The following is a 19,643-nucleotide window of genomic DNA, read 5'->3' on the forward strand; positions in this document are numbered from 1 at the left end:
TCAGATGTTTCTCTACTGCTCCGTGACGACGTTTCCCACCATGTTGTTTATTTTCTGCTTTGTTTCAGTTCTGGCTTCTTCAGGGATAGACTACGATATCAAGATTTGGTCGCCACTGGAGGAGTCGCCATCTTTCAACAGAGTCCTCGCTGATGAGGTGTGACCAATCAGTGAAATCAGTGAATTGATTGAGTGATTTATTAATTGGTTTATTGTTTCCTATTATGAAGGATACAGTCTCTTCTGTCTTAGTTGTCAATACATTTTCTATAAATCTCCCCCGCAAAAAGCACATTGCCTTCAGACAACCAAAGCAATTATTATTATTACCAAAGCAATGCTGCTTATTTCACCAAACTGGCAGCAATAAAACACAAAATAAGATTCATGGAAGTTAAAGCTGAAATCCTGCATCTGATGGAGAGAGAAGTCAGAAGAGATGCATCTTCTTCTGACTTCATTTAAAGCCAACATGTAGAAAAGTATTGAAGTAACTCTTCACTTTGCCACAAACTGAGTTAGCTCATGTGACGAAGGTGACAAAACACAGAAATGACCATAAAGCGTTGTTAAACCAAATAAGAACATATTTCATGTGTTATAAGTGACTATGAATGAAGAAATACTTATTTTGTTCATTCACAGACGAAGACAAGTGCAGTGTTTTTATACTACATACATAGTTAAGTTAATAATAGTTGGAGTCAGACGCCAAACAGCTCAAACTCCATGTTAAACATCTTATTAACAAACTGTTACAAAACTCTAACAAGAGAAATTCAAGATTCAGGAAGAGCAGTTTCAGAAACACCAGTTTCAGATATGAAAATCTGTTGTAATTTATACATGTTTTACAGCTGCGGTCTCTGAGACATTTGGGGTCTGTAGTGGACTTTTGAAACATGTTATCAGCTCATAATCGTGTTTATGAGTAATTCTCATAAAGTCATGAGGTATCAAGCTGATGAAACAATGCTACATGTTTTTTTTTTTTTTAGCTTTTAAAGACGGCTTTAGGTTTCCTTTCAGAGAAAAATCCTCTTTATTTCTTGCACAACAAGCTTTCCCAGTTATTTCTTCAGATCCTTCGCACGTCTCGATACTCTACACTCCCTCTCACCTTTGTTTTTCCATCTTTCTCCTTCTCTACTTTCAAGGTAATCACTCGCAACGAGCTGATGCTAGAGGAGACGAGGAACACAATCACAGTCCCGGCTTCATTCATGCTGCGAATGTTGGCCTCCCTTAATCACATCAGATCAGGTACACACACACACAATCTCTCTGTTTCACATCAGGCAAATTGTTTGAATGTTTGGGCCTGTTAATGCCCGGGTACAGTAGGACTCTTGTGTTCTGTAAAACGGTTTACTTGTTTTTCTGTTCCCTCTTTTGAAATCTGCCTTTTTCTTCCTGTAGATCGACTAGAAGGTGATCGCTCTGAAGGTTCAGGCCAGGAAAACGAGGACGAGCAGTAGACCGGTGGCGTTTTATTTGAAAGAAAACACTATTTCTTTTTGCTGTATAGCACTTGAAAACCCGAGATTTGTACAAGTACAGTGTAGAATACTTCCTTTTGAAAATTAGTGTAATTTCTAGCTCCCCCTGTGTTTTTTTAAGAGACTTTCTTACTGATGTTTCTGTATGAGTTTAAACTACATCTGTGTGAATGCAAAGGCAAAGACGTCAGTATATATTAAGTGTGAGAATAATGGCGGCTGGTGTGCAAGGATGTTAAGTGCAATATTATTTTGTAAGGGGAGAGTGAGCTTTGATCAGTGTTAACGTGTGACATTTTGAATTTGTAGCACAAAGCTAAGAGATGTTGACGTGCTGCTCCGGCAGTAACCATGTAAACAAAGACTTTAAGTAAACCATACTTGGAGAATGCTTTAATTTTGTTGTTGGAGAAAAAAAAAGAAAACAAAGCTTGGTTGTTCTCCCCAAATGGTTATGTCAATAAATTAATCTTTTACAAAATTTGGAAGAAAATAAAGCTAAATGGCATCTCAAAGATGTCTGCATTCAGAGCTGGGCGACTGTGCAACTGGCCTCTTACCAACAAATGAATGAACTTAAATTCATTCCAGAAATAAACCGTCTGTACTCTGCACGCCGAGTCCTGCAGTGATTCAAAGACTGACGGGCTGCAAGTTGAACACAGGGACACGCAGAACAATATGGTTTAGCTGAACTACTCACACAAACAAGGAAAAACAAGTTTGTTCAGAAAATTTTATGTAAAAAAAAAACCCAAAAGAAATTTAATAGAATCTTAATACAAGTATTAATAGTTACTGTATAGTGAAAATCAAAAGGTTACATCACTTCTCAGGTGTATAGTTTTTCTTATAAAAATAGTACCGTTCAAACATAATATGAAAATACGAGGTAAGACTGAAGCACCGTAGTTGTGCTCTAATTATTACAAAAGTACTCTGAGTGTCATTTATAACTGATGGTGAAGGAGTAGAAACTGAGGTAAACACATGTACCACTCAGTATTTACTAAAAGACAGTGTTGTAGTTAAAAAAAACAATTTTGGTTTACTGATTGGACATTGATCACAATTTCTATTTGAGTTGACTTTCATTTACAGACATGCTTCTCACTGCTCATTACAGCACTGTGCACAATGACATCATTAATTTAACTATCCTGAAATATTGATAAAAGTCGGACGTCATGTACCCATGAATCCACTTTGTTTTTACCATATTTGGTCTTAACTACATCACTGCTTTGATATATAAAAACAGACAAAATAATAATAATAATAATAATAATCACCTTCTTCAACATGAAATGAGTCATAAAAATGAAGCAAATAACGTTTGAGAGTTATTTGTGAGATAGAAGCTACGATGTATTAGTTTGTTTTTTTCGTACTGTCCTGCCATAATGAGGCACACCTTGAAAGTTCTGGAAAAATACAATTATAATAAAATATAATTGTAAACAACTTACTACAATAATCAGACCATGTAGGTTACAGTAGTTAAGGCTTTCCTATATGATGCATTATTTCAAACAAAAGCTTGCAAAGACACTGACGTCGTGCACTTGGTCCAACACAGTGGAATGAATAATGTGCACTTCCTGTTTCTTAATAACTTCAAGTATGGAGTACCCAAGTGTGGAGATCAGACTTTGTAAACTGCACCATAGAGCATGACGAGTGGTCACAGTTCATATAAAAGTGTTTACGAGTTCCGGGTGTGAAGCGCCCGCAGTCCACAGATAAACTGAGTGAGATCGTAAGCGAGCCAGCTGAGTTCAGGCTGGTTTTTCCTCCACATCCTGCTCTTCTTCATCTCTGTCATCTTTGACGATCCCTTCATCGATACTCTCCAGCCTCAGTCTCTGACCGTCCAGGTATCTGGGTCTCGGCGGTGCTCTGGTTGTGAACAGTCCCCCCGGCAGAGCCAACCCGTCCCCAAACAGGGTGAGCTTGGCGTCGCTCTCGATAGCCTTTGCCAGGCAGGAGGCGAAGGTGTCGAGAGATTTGTGCACCTCTGCATGGACTTGGAGCGAGGATGTGTTGGTGTTTTCAGCTGCGGAGAAAAATGCAGTGTGACGTATTAGACAAAAGCTTCAGTGAACAGATCTCAAACCTCAAACCACATTTTCTCAAACCCTCTGAGTATTTAGTTTGTTTCCTTCTCTCTAATCTTGTGGGGAAATGACAGATACCTTTGGAATGCTCCACCTGGTCTTCAAAGGTGACTGAGCTCCTCCTCTTCCCGGACGGATTCCCGTGGATTTGTGGATGGGAGGAGCCGTCTGTGGAGAAGTTCTCCAGCAGCATCACGTCTGTGCCTGCGAGGGAAACATTAGAGACAAAAAGGCTGCATAACCGAAAGCAGTTAATGTACAGACAACTGTACAAACACAAATGAGTTGGATAATCAGACGTTTCTTAGTGTTACACATGACCTTACTTGCCCTGCTGACACCATCCTGGACTGGAAATGTGAGTTGTGAAAAGAGGAATGTGAGGCCGACTGTAACAAAGCTGTTGGGAGTGTGACGCAGTGGTGCAGCCGTCAAACCTCAGGTTTACATGAGTGCAATCAATCACTTTAGCTCATTTTTTTATTTTCAAATTAAATTCAACGGTTGAGTTTTAAAAAGCAGGATAATAAATGTGATACTATGGTTGGTAGTTGTTAGTTAACTTTTAGAGCAACGCAGTGAAACTATGATTAAATGTAACCCTGGACAACGGTAGGTTGTAATGCTTAAATGATTAGTCAACTAATCAATTAGTCGACTGACTCACAATTTTTAAGTCATTGGTCAATTATCAAGAACAATTTATCAAGAAATATGTCAAACACTCTTGTTCCAACTTCTTAAATATGAGGATTTGCTGCTTTTTTTTCTGTTTTTATGTGTGAAAATTCGTTATCTTTGGGTTTTGGACTGTTGGTCAAAACAAAACAAGCCATTTGAAGACCTTACCTTGGATCTGGGAAATTTCATTAAGTACATTTTTAATCAATTCATTAGAAATGTTACAGATTAGGTGATATGAAAGTACAAATTTTATGGTAAATATTTTTAAGCAAACCTTTCAAACACATTTTTCCAGTTTTTTATATTCTGTTTAGACTCTTTTTCTTTGCAACGTGTGCTAAAGCTTTTCTCTTATCTATGCGAGGTTAGCCAGCAAATGCCTACATATTATTTTATGAACAGTAAAAAAGTTAGTGAGCTGATTAGCTTGTTGAACATTTGTTTACTGTAGCTAATCTATAAAATTCAAACTAATTATTGCAAAAATTGTAATGAGTACATTTAACTTGGAAATTTAAAATTTGATGTTGATAATCAGATAAATTCAAATTGTTGTCCAGCCCTGATATCAGATAATGTTATATAACCATAAATTATATCATTTGTTATATCATATCACCACTTCTCAAAACACAGCTACAGAGTGCTTCACAGTTCATTCCCTCCGCTTCCTGTGTGCAACACTTGAGTTTTCAGGAGCGACTTAGAAGAAACTGAATTTGTAGGTCTGATTCTCGGGTCGGTCACTTACATGAGTCCTGAGTGAAACTGAAACCAGTATCTCCTGTGCTGCTCCCGGGGGCCAGCAGATGCCCTCCACCGGCCAGCATGGCTGTCAGGTGAGGCGACATACCCAAATCTGATGGAGCACAAACAAATGTTATGTGATCAGCGTCCGACACATGAAATCACATGAAATCCCACACAGTTCACGAGCCACTGCCGTTCTCCCACCTGTGATTCTGTTGGAGATGCTGAAGAGGCGGGACGTCCTCTGTCGCGTGGCGAACGACTCTCTGTAGTAGCGATCTCCGAAGCACATCCCCAGCAGCTCCTTCCTCACTGTCTTATTCCAAAGGCCGTAGATCAGCGGATGACACACAGCGCTGCAGAAGGACAGCCACGCCACCAGAGTCTCCAGCCCCTGAGAAACGCTCCCCTGTCCCCACAAGGCCTCCGTACACACCACCCCGACATACGGCCCCCAGGTCACGAGGAAAGTCCCTATCACCACTAAGATGGTGACGAAGGCCTTGCACTGACTCCCTGCATACACAAGGCTCCGCCGGCTTCCATTAGAGGAAGTGGAGGTGCTTGAGTTCTTGCGTCCGTTCCTCTGTGCTCCAGCGGAGTCGTCCTGGGCCACAACAACGGTCCCACAGTGCACTTTCCGGGCTTTCATGCGGGCGACGCGGAAAATGACGCCGTAACAGGCCAGCATGATGAAGAGGGGGGGGAGCATGCACCAGGTAACCCAGAAGGCTGTGTAGCCCGGCTCCCTGTGCCAAGAGGCTACACAGGTCCACTTGAAACAGTCGAACTCAAAGGAGGACCAGCCGAACAGAGGAGGCAGACAGCCCACCAGGGAGTGCAACCACACGTAGGCGATGACCACGACCGCCCGGTTCCCTGTGATCTTCATGGGGTAGATCATCGGGTAAAGCACCGCGTAGTATCTGTTGGGACGAGAGGGGAACACAAATGAAGAAACTGCAGTGAGGAAACTCAACACGCTCTCAGGGGAGTCTTCTGATCCAAGTAACACAGAAACTGTGCTGAGAAACTGAGTGAGTGATACAGAAGCTGCGGCCAAAGGCTGCTACTGTTTGTTTTTTTTTTTTCCCTCCCCAAAAAGCTGCAAACAGAACAGAAAGGCAGAGGCTTGGCAGGAGAACAAAAACATGCACTATCAAAAATCCCCAAAGGTGCTGAGAGTAATTAGGACCACAGTGAGAACAGCAAGGACTGAATCATACAGAGCAAACTTACAGTAGAGCTTAGCAGCTACATTTTACTGTCATTTATAATAATATAATAGTGATCACAATACACCTAAATTATTTAAATATCTACTCAAAGAATGAGAAAAGAAGACAATCTTACAGGCATTTGATGCTATCTTTGTCTTTTTTTAGTCCATCTTACTTGACAGTTTTAGAAACTCTGCACCAGACGCACATTTCAGTCCTGTTTCTTAAAACAAGTCTGCTTTATTTGTGTATCAGTTTCGTATTTCTAAAAATAGGAATGAATGGAAATAATCCAAGCACTGCATATGAATGGTGCATTCACATCAGTCAACATTTAAAGTTACATTGTGTAAGCCCGTCTAATGCTTGTCACTTGAGCTGGGAAAATCTCCAGAGAAATACCACCACTAAAGTGTGTGGTTAACCAATCTTATTTACAAAGCTACATACTGACCTCAAAGGGAAGCAAATGAAAAACTACATTTCACAAGTTTCTGGACATGAAAGCATAGAAACAATGTTTATCCCTTATTAACTCTTGAGACTGAACGAGGTGAAGACACATGTCAAATGTGCAGTTTTGTACTGTGACGTCATTGTTATTCTCCTGCTGAATCTGTTTTATTCAATTTTAGCTTATTTTTATCCTCTATTTTATTTTACTCTTCTAAACTGTTATTTATGAGTCTTTTCCTCTCGTCTTGTGTTTCTTTCATATCCAGTCTTAATACTCTGTATGTCTTGTGTAAAGATTTGTCAAGAATTGCATCATCGTTCCTTTTGCAACATCACTACATTAGGGAAGACCACAAATATATTTTGTTATTTAGTTTCTAATTGTGATGAATATAAATCGGGCTCTTGCTGATTTCATACAGATGTTGTGTCCCAAAAAACAATGGGGAAGAAATTTTCAACACAACCTCAAAAATAAACTTAATACAAATTCAAGTCAATCTCCTTACTGCAGTAATTACTGTCACTTCTCATTCTCAAACTAACACAAGCCTGACTGAGTGCTCAACATTTGATCAAAGGCAACATCTGCGCTTTATGAATGAAGGACATGTTTTAAAACTGATTTAGTGAATAGTGTCCTCTCCTCCAATAATTAATGCTAAACGTATTACTTTAAATTCATACCTGAATAAGATATCCATTCCCCTCGTGTTGTCAAGGTAAAATGGGTAATAATTAATCATAGAATACCAACTATGGGGGCAAATATGTGAATGATGTACATCTAACTACCAGTATTTTTTCTTGTTATTATTTGTAGACTGTTTATGCTCCACTGACAGCAACTACTAAGATGCACAGCCTCTCTGGTGGTGGTTTAGAGGTGCTGGTAGGCGTATTTTTTTTCCTTTGGACAGAGCCAGGCTAGTTGTTTCCTACTGTGTCCAGTCTTTATGCTAAGCTAAGCTAACTGCCGCATGACGTCATCCTTATTGAACAAACAGATACAAGAGTGGGATCAATCGTCTCATCTAACTCTTGGCTAGAAAGTGAATACTCTACTTTAATATAAATATGGCAGTCAGGTTATTCTAGTGCATATGACTACAATCATTATCTGACACTAACCTGTCAATGGCGATAGCGCCGAGGGTGAGCATGCTAGCAGAGCTGATGAGCAGGTAGAGCAGGGCGGTGAGGTTGCACCACACCACCCCAAACACCCACTCTCTCTTTGCTGAGCTCACAGCCACAAACGGCAGCACCAGCATGGACAGCAGCAGGTTGGAAAGAGTCAGGCTGAACACAAACTTGTTGCTGGGGGTGAGCAGATAGGGCCTGCGATAGAGGGTCGCCACGATCAAGAAATTCCCCAGGCAGGCGAGGAGAGTGATGGTCACGATGGAGACTGACTCCAGGGCAGCCAGACCCTCACCATTCCCGACCCCGGTGCAGTTCCTACTGGTGTTCATGGTGAGAGACTGGGCCACCGGACAGGTGAAGGAATGGTAGGAGGCTGGTGCAGAGGAAGAGGACATGATTGGAAAGAATAATGGATGTACAAGTATATTACAAAGACGGCAATGCTAAAATCTTCTGACTGTTAAAGTAGTATAATGATGTGTTTGCATGTTTTAGCTCCATAACTGCAAACTGTCAATCTTAAACATTTTTGAATGAAACCTGGATAGTATTAGATTTTTTCCCGCTGTTTCAGGCAGCCATTGGTTTTGATCAATTTCCGTACAACATAATCAATTAACAGGCTTCTGAAACTTGTTTGTGTTGAGTAAACTATCACAATGGACATTAAGTCTGCATTATTGCCGCGTGGTAGTGTAGTTAAGGGATAGAACTAATGTTTTGTTTAATATCGATTAACCTATCCATTACTTTTTAATTGTTTAGTCTATTAAATGTCACACAATTTTGGGAAAAAAAAATTCCCAGAGCCTAAAGTGACTTCTACTAACTGCTTGTTTTGTTTGACCAAGAGTTAAAACTCTAAATATATTTAAGAAACATATAACAAAGACAAAGGTAGCAAATCCTGATATTTGCAAAGCTCAAACCAGAGAAAATACACAAAATTGTTGGCATTTCTTGTTGATAGACTAATCAATGCAGTTTAAACACAGATTGATTTGAGCAGTGTGCACTCCATCACCTCATAACAATAATGTCACTTTGACGAACATTAATGCAGACTTAATGTTAACAGTGATGGATTACACAAGTCGAGTTTCAAAAGCCTACTGATTGATTTTCATAGTGTATGAAAATAAATGGAAATCAATGGCTGCTAAAAATGGTTTGCAGGCTCATGAGTTGAGATGTATGGCATAAATTCAATTTATAAATGGATTAAACATGTAAAACCATTGATATAATCCTGAGGCATGTTTACAGATGATCTCCAGACAGGAGCTTGATGATCACACTACGTGGGTACGTTTCCAAGAGAAATATTGTACATTTTACTCCACTGTAGTTCTATTTACTAGTTTCTTTGCTGATTAAGATTTTATACACAAACCATTATAAACTACGGCCCATTAACATAGATTTAACTACCCAATAGGACATAATGTAGCTCCATGTCAACCAGCTACAACATTACAAATGAAACTTATACGTTTATGCATCAGCAATAACAATCTAATGATGTAACATGTAATAATATTACAATGGCAGCAGCCGATAATAATTCCGTATTTTTACTTACGTATAATTCTGAATGCAGGATGCTTACTAGTAATGGAATATGTTTACATGGATCTGAATACTTCTACAACTGTCTTTAAATAATGTACCGTACTTGTGATATTAAGTACAGGACGCGGTCATGTAACTAAGTTGAGTTTACAAGCTTCAACGCTAACGTTACACATAACTCAACAGCCTAGAGGATAAAATCCTCACAAATAAATCGCCTGTGTTGAGAATCAAAGTTTTAGCTGCGCAAAGTGACAGAAAGCTGTCTCTACTTTAAGTTACACCAACGGCCATATCTACTTCATACCAACGGTCGTATGTACTTTTACACCAACGGCCGTCTAACGTTAGTTAACGTTAGCTCTGTTTATCAACATTATTTTGCCTTGTCTCACCATAGCGTTACTTGGCTATAGTGAACTTTAGGAAGGTGTGGAAAATGGAAACGAAAGTGAAGTTTAAGCCACGGTGTCTAGAGACATTTTATCTTTCTGCACAGCTCTATACTTAAAATGTAAGCTTTATAAAAGGTGAATACGGTGCAGCGCTGTGACCACTAGTCCCACAGTTGGCTAGCGGTAACGCTAGCTAAAACAACTAGCCACCGTTAGTTAGCCTAACTTAGTTGAGCAACTTTCTCCCATTGTCCCCCTGAAACACACATCCCTTTCTACCTGATTTGGTTCGACGCTGTGGCTCCACATTTTCTCCCCCAACAGTTGCAGACTGTCCATCCTACTTGTTTGTTTCCACACTGTAAGCCAGTCCCCGAGAGCCGAGTGTGAGAAATCTCTGAAAGCCCCTCGACATCTTTAAGTTTGTCTGTCCTCAGGCGAATCGCAAACGGCCAGCTGCGGCTGCAATGGCGTCCTCCTCCCACCTCCGCTTTAACTCCCTCTCTCTCTCTCTCCCTCTCCTAGCAGACTCCTTCAGTGTGTGGGTGGTCGCCAGTGAGGATTGCCTTGTTTTGTTTTGGTGTCGCCATTGTTGCAGCCAGCGTGTTTTCTTTGTGGTTAACTTGTGTAGATGATTGTGGGTTTGCATGTAAGTTAAGCGCTTTTTACTCACTATTACTTTACTCACTACATGTGCTGAAAAGGCATAAACGTACATTATTGTTCAGTTTCGGTTGCAACATGTTGTACATTATAGTACAACAACTGTGTCAGTGTATGTATGTGTAGCTCTTTAATAACAGGATGGTGGACTTAATGAATGAAATAGTGCGTCGCATCATGTTTATCCATCTGGACCACCCAGGTAGATCTAAAGCTTCCCGCACAAATACGTCACCTTCTGACAGCCAATCAGAGAGCTGGACCGACTGTGACCAGTTGATGGCGCACTTTGCCTAAAATTAGTATATAAAAACTGAACCAGTTTGTATCTATCCTCATGTTACTAACAGAGTTAGGCAGGGTGGGATATTATTTGAATTCTTATTCACCTAAAATGTAGATGACTTGAGTCAATATTGAATTCTTATAGTCTCACTAATGCCTAGGATTATATTTTGTATGCATATAATTTGGTTATATTTTGTCTGCAAAGTGCTGGTCCTCAGCACTTGTTTAGTACAATAAATGTAACATCAAATAGAGTAAAGGAGTTGTAATTCATTGTAAAGAATACTTTACATACTTTTTTTATGATTCAACTTACTTGTAGAAGCTTTTAAAGTAAGCAGAGAGGTCCTACTTGATGTATTCATCAAAAGTTTATAGATTTCATAGATTTTTGATTGATGTGGGAATACTGTTGCTCAGGTCAACACATTTCAACTGATGTCAAGGTCTGCCTCCTCAAGGATTACTGTGTAACAGCTGGCGAGGTTCATGTTAAATTCTGCTAAATGGGACCAGTACCATCTGCTGTCAAATCAATGTACCTGCAAGGGGAAGAAAAAAATAAATTTTTTGGGAATCCTCAGAGGAATGATCCCTGAGGTGATAACTCTGCTATCCTGGCTGCCTGGTATTGCCCCACCCATTACTTCCTACCGAAAACAATTTCCTGCATTTATACATCTCATGCACTGATTGTGTGAGGCATCTTCTGAGGTTTTTAAGGAGGATGTGAAGTGCTATAATATTGGTGCAGAGGAGTAAAGGATGGAGCATATTTTGGATGGAGAATTTTTTGGGGTAGAAATGCTAAACCAGTATATGGTTTTAATTTGGGTCAATCAGGCTCACTAACCAGCCTCACATATCTGTCACTCAAGAACCAGATAAAAATGCTCATGGTAGCTGCAAAATCAAATGAAAGCCTCAGTGCAGACAGGTTGGTCACATTTGGGCAAAAAACAGCAAAATACTCCTGAGGTGGTGAAACTGGGTGAGTTGACCAAGACAAGGAACATTCATTTGTTTTAGTGCACACTGTTGGCGTCAATTATCTGGAGAACATCACCATCGTGTGGCCTTTTGGTGTTAGTAAAACCACTGGAAACTCTTCCCCTCATGTTATGAACTCTCCTTAAAATTATCTCAAACTAATTGGTAATATGCTAATTGTCACATCTGTATCAGCAGCTAGATTTAGTTTTGTGATTGTAATGTTTCTTATTTGTTTTATTCAAATATATCAGCAGGAAGAAATGAGTGTTTACTGGTGATGACAGAAAGGATGAAAGCAGGAATCAGGTAGGAAAGGAGGGACTTAAAGAGGAGGGACAACACAGCAACTTCTGTTGAAATGTGCTTTATTTTCTTGTCGTTTGGGGTCCATGTGTGTAAAAAGTGTGTGCGGTATGTGATGTAGCCTAATGATAAGAATAATTGCAAATCAACCATTGTTTTCATTTTAATGTAATTTTAAAATTTCCTCTGACCTTACTGAAATTAAATGTAATTCTTTATCTCACAGGTCCCTTAATTTTATACTAGAGTAATTTGCAGGTATTTAACAGCTAATTTTACAGAAAGGGTTGTACAATTTGGTAAGTACCCACACTCACTATATTTGTGTTCATATGTAAATGTTGAATCTTAATAGATTAGACTCTTTACAATTCTTTAACTGACAGAAAATGTTCTGTTTTCAGTGTATAGTTTGTAAAATAACATATCTTAAGTTTTCCACATAAGGTTATACACATAAGGCTTTGGCATTTTATCTGGCTGCACAATCGCCATGACGAGGACCGGGCTGTAGGCTGTAACGTTCATGACAGATGTCTGTACTTTATGCAGCCTAACCTTTTTCAGTGGTGGAAGAAGTACTAAGATCATTTACTGTAAAAGTAGCAGCTTCACTATAAAAATTACTTAACTACAAGTGAAAGTCTTGCATCCAGATTTTTACTTAAGTAAAATTGCAGAAGTATTATCAGTAAATATATTTTAAGTAAATTGTTAGACGGAGTGGACCTTGTCAGTGTTAAATTATTATTATGGAATCATTATTGTATGTATTAATGTAAGCAGTACAATAATGTTGTAGCTGGTTGATGTGGAGCTAATTTTTTTAAATAGTTTTATATATTTTTGGGTAGTCCCATTTATTGCAAGGTATCAACAAACTGCTGGAGCTGATTAACCCAAAGTGAAGAAGTTGTCTGGAGACCAGGATGTCTTACGCAGAAACATTTATTGAAGCTCAATCAAGGAGAAAAGAGTTACAGTACAAGTGAAACACTGTGCAATGCCATTCAGTTCTACTTCTAAAAGTATTTAAACCCCTCACCAAATCCTTATCCTTACTACCTCCAAATAAGGTTATTCTTCCCCTTCTTCTTCCCCTACTGGTTATTGAACTATACACAAGACACTATACTATGACAAGTCTGGCCGTACAGAGCACAGCATACATCCACCTGACTTTGGTTCCCACAGGAGACAACCATCCTTATCAAGACAGCTGGATGTCACAAATATTTCCCTCACAGTTCCCCCCTTTTTGACTGTCAGGTCAACCTTAATTACCATTACCTTCAAATCAATTAAGGAACACCTTCAGAATTAAAGTCACACACACTTACAATAATAATAATCACTCAACAAAACAAGTAAATTTTTGAATCACCATCAGTAATCAAAAATAATGAATGTTCAATAATGATAGTGTGAAAGAAAATATGTTACAAATGTTTTCAAACTAAAGAGTCAATGTTTATTATCAACTGAATGTGATGTAATGTCATTGTTTGGGGATACATGTTGGTGAAGAAATCCTACTCCTAGGCTAGTTGAACTCTTGAACCTGTTTCTATCTGAGGATTGCTTACTGACCTCTGGGGTTAGCTAGAGATATCTTTGTCTTAAGCCTACTGTTTTAGAGACCATATTTGTTTGTAAGAAGGTGTAACGTTTGTGGAAGTGTCCATTTAGGGACCAGACTGTTTTTAGCTTTGCTTCTGAAGAGGTATAAAGCTGTCTAGTTTGGGTTCACAATCTTTAGAGAAAGGGCTGGCTTTAGGGAAAGGGCCAGCTGAACTGTACAGTGTCTACAACTGCTTCAACAAGTAACAATGTTTAATGCTTTCTTTATGTCTCCATGTGCCTCTTTCTCAAGAAAATTTCCACAACAGCAGACATCAACGTCAAACAAATACCAATTAAAACTAACATAATTTTCACCTTCTATAATAATTAATAACAAGTAATCATACAAATACATCAGGATAATCAACAATGATTTTAAACAGTTAACATATAAGTCATCAAGTAAAAATATCAAAACTTCAATATAAACCTAATGTAATATTAATAGAAACAAGAAAATAGAAACTAACTAATAAAAACTAACTCAGACAATCTAAAATGATTTTCTCTAAGTCCAATAGATAACATTTCAAGCAGATCTGAATTACATATTATCTGATAATAATAACTAATAATAGCTTTTAGATAGTAGCACTACACTACCTACTAATTAAAACACTTAAACTGGCATCTTAAGGCCTATAATCAATGTTAAGAATACATGGTGAGGACAGCAAATTTCAGTCCTGAAAGACCTGAAAACACATTAAAAATAAAACAGCTTAATGCCTGATCCAAATCAAAACACTCAATCACAGTGTTCTCATCATGTTATGTTATCCAAAGTAAGCAAAAAGTAATCAATATATTTACACACTAACATCATAATCAACACAGTGAAGAGTCTTCAACCCATGTACTTTGCGCACAGTGGAGGGTCACCACCATGGAGAGGTTACTAGCACATGCGATGCATGGTGGTATGTAATCCATCACTTGAATATCTTGTAGTTGAATATCCTGTGATTGGGAACAAAGTCTCTTATTTTGCCCTATCATCAGAACAGGATTGTCAAACACATTTATCTTCATTAAACCGATGACCTGGTGGAATCGACTCAAAATCGTGGTAGTCATAATACATCATCATTGTATCATTTCCTGCATTACTTACCATCCTCTGAGGTGCTTCAATAGCAGCTTTCATGACTCTACGAATAATCAGTTTGACTACTGCTACCAAACAAGAGCACAGGAGAATTAGGGGGAAAACAGACACTATAAGAGTAATCAAGAATTTAACTAAGCCAGATCCCCATGATCCAAACATACTTGAGAAATCCCCAAAGGAAAATCCATGATTAATATGTAGCTCCTTGATACCTCTTGCTGTGTCATGTACCATGTCCATAACAGGGGATAAAGTGCCATTTGATTCTGTAAAACTACAGTTTCTCCTGCACCGCCTTATGCTCAGCTAACATGGCTTTACTTTACTAATGATAAGAGTTACTGTTGGGAGACATATACACCATACCGTGACAGAAAGACACTAGCTACCTCTTGTACTGGTGCAATCTCTCTTCTGTGTCTATTTAATGGAGGATACAACACAGTTATTTCTACAGCCTAGTCTTTCCCTACTCCTTGGAAATATAAGGAAACATTTCTTAATAGTGCAGTGATATAAAGGGTAAATAATCTGAACAGTCACGTAGGGGCGTTTGTTCACCTTGTAGTGCTATATAACTATGCACCCTTACTTTAACTTACTCTACAGACTTAGCACCAAACCATGATTGAATATACCCCATAGCTTCAGCCAGTACCATAGGAGTATAAGGTTGGGGTGTGCATACATGGTCATTAGAGAATTTTGAACAATTGGTTTGGGCCAGAGCTACCTGGATCATAAATGATATGTAAATGGGAAATGTAATTAAATCTAATTGGATCAGAGTTTAGTTCAGAAGTCACTTGATCTGGAACATATGGCAAAGAGCATCCCCTGGGTGGATTCTCTGGATCACCTGGATTACCCTGTCAGCTCACTGAGCAGGAAGAATCCTTTTGTTTGTCCTTGCTTCTCCCTTTTCCGTGAACGGATGGTGGAGCCAGTCTGCACCTTGACGCCTGGACCCATTCTTCTGGTTGTCAGCAGCACCTGGAATGGACCTTTCCACCTGGGAGACAAAGACACTTTGTCCAGAGATTTGATTAGTACAAAATCACCCACTTGAAATGGATGGATAGGCTCTCCTGATGATTTTTGGAGTCTACTTGACACCTGTAACCTTTCTCAAGGTTTGTGATAGTTTCTTAACATACTCTGTCATATACTCATCCACATTTCCACATGAAACAGGATCAGACCCAGTAGTGTGAGCAGCACATTTGACAACTGCAAGTTGAGACGGGAGCAAAATGGCATCTAACAAATCTGCTACTAAAATATGATGATGAATTGGCTTCCCAGAGGATGTCAAATATCCTCTCATCTTCCCCAACTGTCCAAAGTCATGGTCCACACCAAAAGCATACTGAGAATCAGTGTAGATAGTTGTAACTTTGTCTTTAGCTAGAATACAAACTCTAATGAGAGCATACAACTCAGCAGCTTGAGCTGAAGTACCATTAGGTAACACTCGTGCTTCTAATACATCCCAGTCGTTCACTACAGCATAGCCAGTAAGGTGTCAAATGGTCTACAAGCTGAACCATTAGTGTAGAGAATCATGTCAGAATTAGGTACTGGTGTCTGCAACGAGCCTGGCCTTGGAGATTGCTAATTTCAATGGTGTTAATGCAATCATGATCATCTTCTGTATCAATTAGAGGAAGGAGAGTAGCTGGACTCAAGGGTGGTGAGCACTTTAATGATATGTGGGGACTGGAAAGAATGATTGCCTCGAATCCTGAGCGACATGCAGCTGTCATATGCTGAGTAGCAGCATCCTGCAGATCCTGCAGACCCAAGGATGGGGCTGTTGTGAGTGCAGTTTTCAGATCCAGGAGGGCTTTGTGTATATTCTCAATCCATTGCACAGTAGGAGAAGCTCATTGCACTGTGGCTGCACGTGAAACAGGGTTGGTAGTAACATATACCAGGACGCTGTGGGGCTCTACACTTTTTCGCTCAATGGCCTGGTTTGCCACAGTTGTTACACTTTCCTCTTTTCTTCATGTTTTTGTTTCTATTGGGGTTCTGTCCACCCCCTGTTTCATGCTTACTGTCATTGTTTACATGTTTCATCATTTGCTTGGAGCCTGCATCATCTGTTGAGAAAACCTGACTTCTATACATTCCCATTAATTTACTAATATTTGATTTCCCATTTATTTCCTGCCAATCAGCAACCGCAAGTTTGTAAGTTGTGGCAATGCGTGGTCTTGCGTTTTGCAGGGATGTTTGGATGACAAATACCTCATTATCCTCTCTTTTTATCCCTGCATGGGTGTCCCACACCTGGATAAATCTCTGGATGAATTCAGGCAAAGATTCTTTACGCTCCTGTACACAGTGAATAACCTTTAAAAAATCATTGCGTTTTTGTGCACATTTCATGACGGCTTCTTTTGCCCCATTGGTCATCTTCTGTAGGATCAGGAAAAGTAGATTCCTCCTCACACAGAACCCACTCAGTTCCATATGTGAATTCTACCAGCTGTGTTACATCAGGCAGCAGACAGTTGTATACAGTAAACACTTGTGAAAGCCAAACCAGATATTCATCTGGGCGACTAATTGGATTAGGAGCTTTCCTAGTCATATTCATAATTTCACGTGGGGTCCAAGGTTTGCAAACAGCCATACCACCAGCAACTTGATAACTTGCAGTCTGTGTTGGTGTTTTCTCCATGGACCTAGTCTGAGCAGAAAAGGGAGGAGGAGGAGGCGCTTTCTTCTGACGTACTATCTTCATCGCTTCAACAGGCCCCCCCTTTTTGGGTGCCACCTCCACCACCACTGATTCTAAGCCAGAAGTTTCCTGACTCTCCCTGTGTCCACTTCGCTGTCTCTCTTTTCTCCAAGCCACAGTAGCCAGAGCAAGCAAAATGAGATCCTCATCTGTCTGTCTTTTCACTGTCCCTGTCTCATCTGCCTTACTGCTACTTACTGATGCTACTTACAGCGCTTCTCATCATCACTCAAAACACCACATCGCTGATAAGCAACATCCGACCACACTGTCATGCACTCTTTCATGTATTTATAATCTCATCCCAGGATTAACATTCATTTTGGCTATTTGCAGCGTACTCTTACCAAATGACCCCTGAAACGGCCATCCACTCTCTGTCCATTCAAACATAAGCAAAGTAAAAGGAAACACATAATTCCAGCCTTCTTGTCTACCTACAATTCCTGCAGGCACATGTGGAGAAAACATTGCTTTATAAAGTGATATATGATTGGGGTCATTATGACTCTGTGACTGTCTCTCTGTTTGCGTGCTAGTACAGTTATCTTCTTGTTTTTCTTGTTTTACATCTGTATTTTCATCATTTATTGCGATGAATTAACTACAGAGTCATTTCTAACCTCTGCTTTAGACTGCTTAGTTGACAGAGTATCACCCATTTTTAAAACACATACACATCATAAAACACTGCATCAGCACATATTCACAGCATGCACAGTAAAACATTAAACATATGCATCTCAATACAAGCTCCAGCAGCATCACAAGGCTCCATAATATTTTATTGCCTTTTTTCTTTTGCAGTGGTGGTGGTTTGAGACCAATATAAGTAAAAACTCAGAAAGTATTTTGCCTTGTGTATATAATTATAAAACTCAGCACCTTGGTCTCTGACGCTAGAGGCAAAACAGAACCTCCTGTCCCAACGGACACAGACTCACCACCAATATTGATTAACCTAGAACGTCTTCCCAAAGGCTTAACCTCACTGTGGGTCTCGCCTGTGTCCAGCATAGCCTTGACGCTGCCCCAGAAAAGAAAAACACCTTGCTGTGGTGCTGCAGGGGATTGAAATAACAAACACCACAGTCTTTTTTCTCAAATTTATCACCAACTGCCCTCCAGTTCATTTATACAAAATCTTTATAAGATCACAACACATTGGATCACACTCACTGGATTCCTTTTTCCACAATTTTTCACTTATCACTTTTGATTTGAGCATCCACTGAGAGGTTTATATGGCACATTTCGTTCCGAGCAACACTCTCAGAGAGTTCAGCCAGGACATTGTGCCCGGACACTGAAGCTCTGACCTTATCCACACCTTAGATGCTCACAGCCAAATTGCAGAAAATACACAGGACTTTTAATTCCATGAGACACAGACTTCAGCAAGGCAAGGTAAAAAGAAACTTTGCACTTACCAGTCAGTTGTTCTCTTGGAATCCTCGATTGTGATGCCAGTTTGTCAAGGAATTGCTGGAGCTGGTTAACTCAAAGTGATGAACTTGTCAGGAGACCAGGATGTCTTACGCAGGAACATTTATTGAAGCTCAATTAAGGAGAACAGAGTTACAGTACAAGTGAAACACTGCAATGCCACTCAAATGTGCCATCTACTTCCGGTCAAGAGTATTTAAACCATCCACCAAATCCTTACCCTCACTACCTCCAAATAAGGTTATTCCTCACACATCTATGCCCCTGTTGGTTATTGAACTATAAACAAAACACTATGCTGATTAGAGTTAACTGAGGTTTGTACACAGGTTATCTTGAGACCAGTCTGACTGTCTGCACAAAGCACAGTATACCTCCACCTGACCTTGGTTCCCATAGGAGACAGCCATCCTTATCAAGACAGCTGCATATCACAAATATTTCCCCCACACAAGGGATCATGTTTTATAAACTAATGATGCTTTTTGTATTTAAGATCTTAATCTGAAAAGTAATGATAGCTGTTAAGTAAATGTAGTTATATGTAAAGTACAGTGGAAGTATGATATTTACTTCTGAAATGTAGAGGAATAATAGTGTAAAGTGGCATAAATGGAAATAATGGACT

General features: G+C 39.5%; 2 protein-coding genes and 1 long non-coding RNA gene across 7 annotated transcripts in view; 1 reads left to right on the forward strand and 2 right to left on the reverse strand.

Annotated features, from left to right (window-relative positions):
* Positions 1-1,890, forward strand: part of dcaf6 (ddb1 and cul4 associated factor 6) — a 32,969-nt gene extending 31,079 nt beyond the window's left edge. For all 4 annotated transcript variants that reach the window (XM_044365009.1, XM_044365008.1, XM_044365011.1 and 1 more), the window contains 3 exons: positions 69-157; positions 1,158-1,263; positions 1,420-1,890. In XM_044365009.1, the coding sequence (XP_044220944.1) occupies positions 69-157; positions 1,158-1,263; positions 1,420-1,478 (254 nt within the window). In that variant the 3' untranslated portion in view covers positions 1,479-1,890. The remainder of the gene's footprint in view (positions 1-68; positions 158-1,157; positions 1,264-1,419) is intronic.
* LOC122991739 lies at positions 3-19,261 on the reverse strand. Its single transcript, XR_006405898.1, has 4 exons — positions 19,000-19,261; positions 15,142-15,832; positions 14,923-14,927; positions 3-15 (listed from the first exon to the last, which is right to left on the reverse strand). It is a non-coding gene; the product is annotated as an uncharacterized LOC122991739 (long non-coding RNA).
* Positions 1,625-13,483, reverse strand: gpr161a (G protein-coupled receptor 161a). Of its 2 annotated transcripts, none has more exons than XM_044365013.1 (6): positions 10,119-13,483; positions 7,858-8,245; positions 5,255-5,976; positions 5,052-5,159; positions 3,695-3,820; positions 1,625-3,555 (listed from the first exon to the last, which is right to left on the reverse strand). In XM_044365013.1, exons 2-6 carry the CDS (start codon positions 8,199-8,201, stop codon positions 3,278-3,280), a joined length of 1,578 nt encoding a protein of 525 aa, XP_044220948.1. In that variant the 5' UTR covers positions 8,202-8,245; positions 10,119-13,483; the 3' UTR covers positions 1,625-3,277. The 2 variants fall into 2 exon arrangements, with proteins under 2 accessions (XP_044220948.1, XP_044220949.1); XM_044365014.1 differs by lacking the exon at positions 10,119-13,483 and adding an exon at positions 9,840-10,100.
* Positions 19,262-19,643: the final 382 nt, after the last annotated feature.

Source organism: Thunnus albacares, chromosome 11 (assembly GCF_914725855.1).
Source record: "Thunnus albacares chromosome 11, fThuAlb1.1, whole genome shotgun sequence".
Taxonomy (NCBI): Eukaryota; Metazoa; Chordata; class Actinopteri; order Scombriformes; family Scombridae; genus Thunnus; species Thunnus albacares.

Bases quoted from the DNA above. Each gene is read 5' to 3' on its own strand.
- gpr161a (XM_044365013.1), bottom strand. From the start codon at position 8,201: ATGAACACCAGTAGGAACTGCACCGGGGTCGGGAATGGTGAGGGTCTG. The intron at 5,160-5,254 runs GTGGGAGAACGG...GTGCTCCATCAG, and splicing joins CATCTCCAACAGAATCACAG to ATTTGGGTATGTCGCCTCAC. The intron at 3,821-5,051 runs GTAAGTGACCGA...TTTCCCTCGCAG, and splicing joins CAGTTTCACTCAGGACTCAT to GCACAGACGTGATGCTGCTG.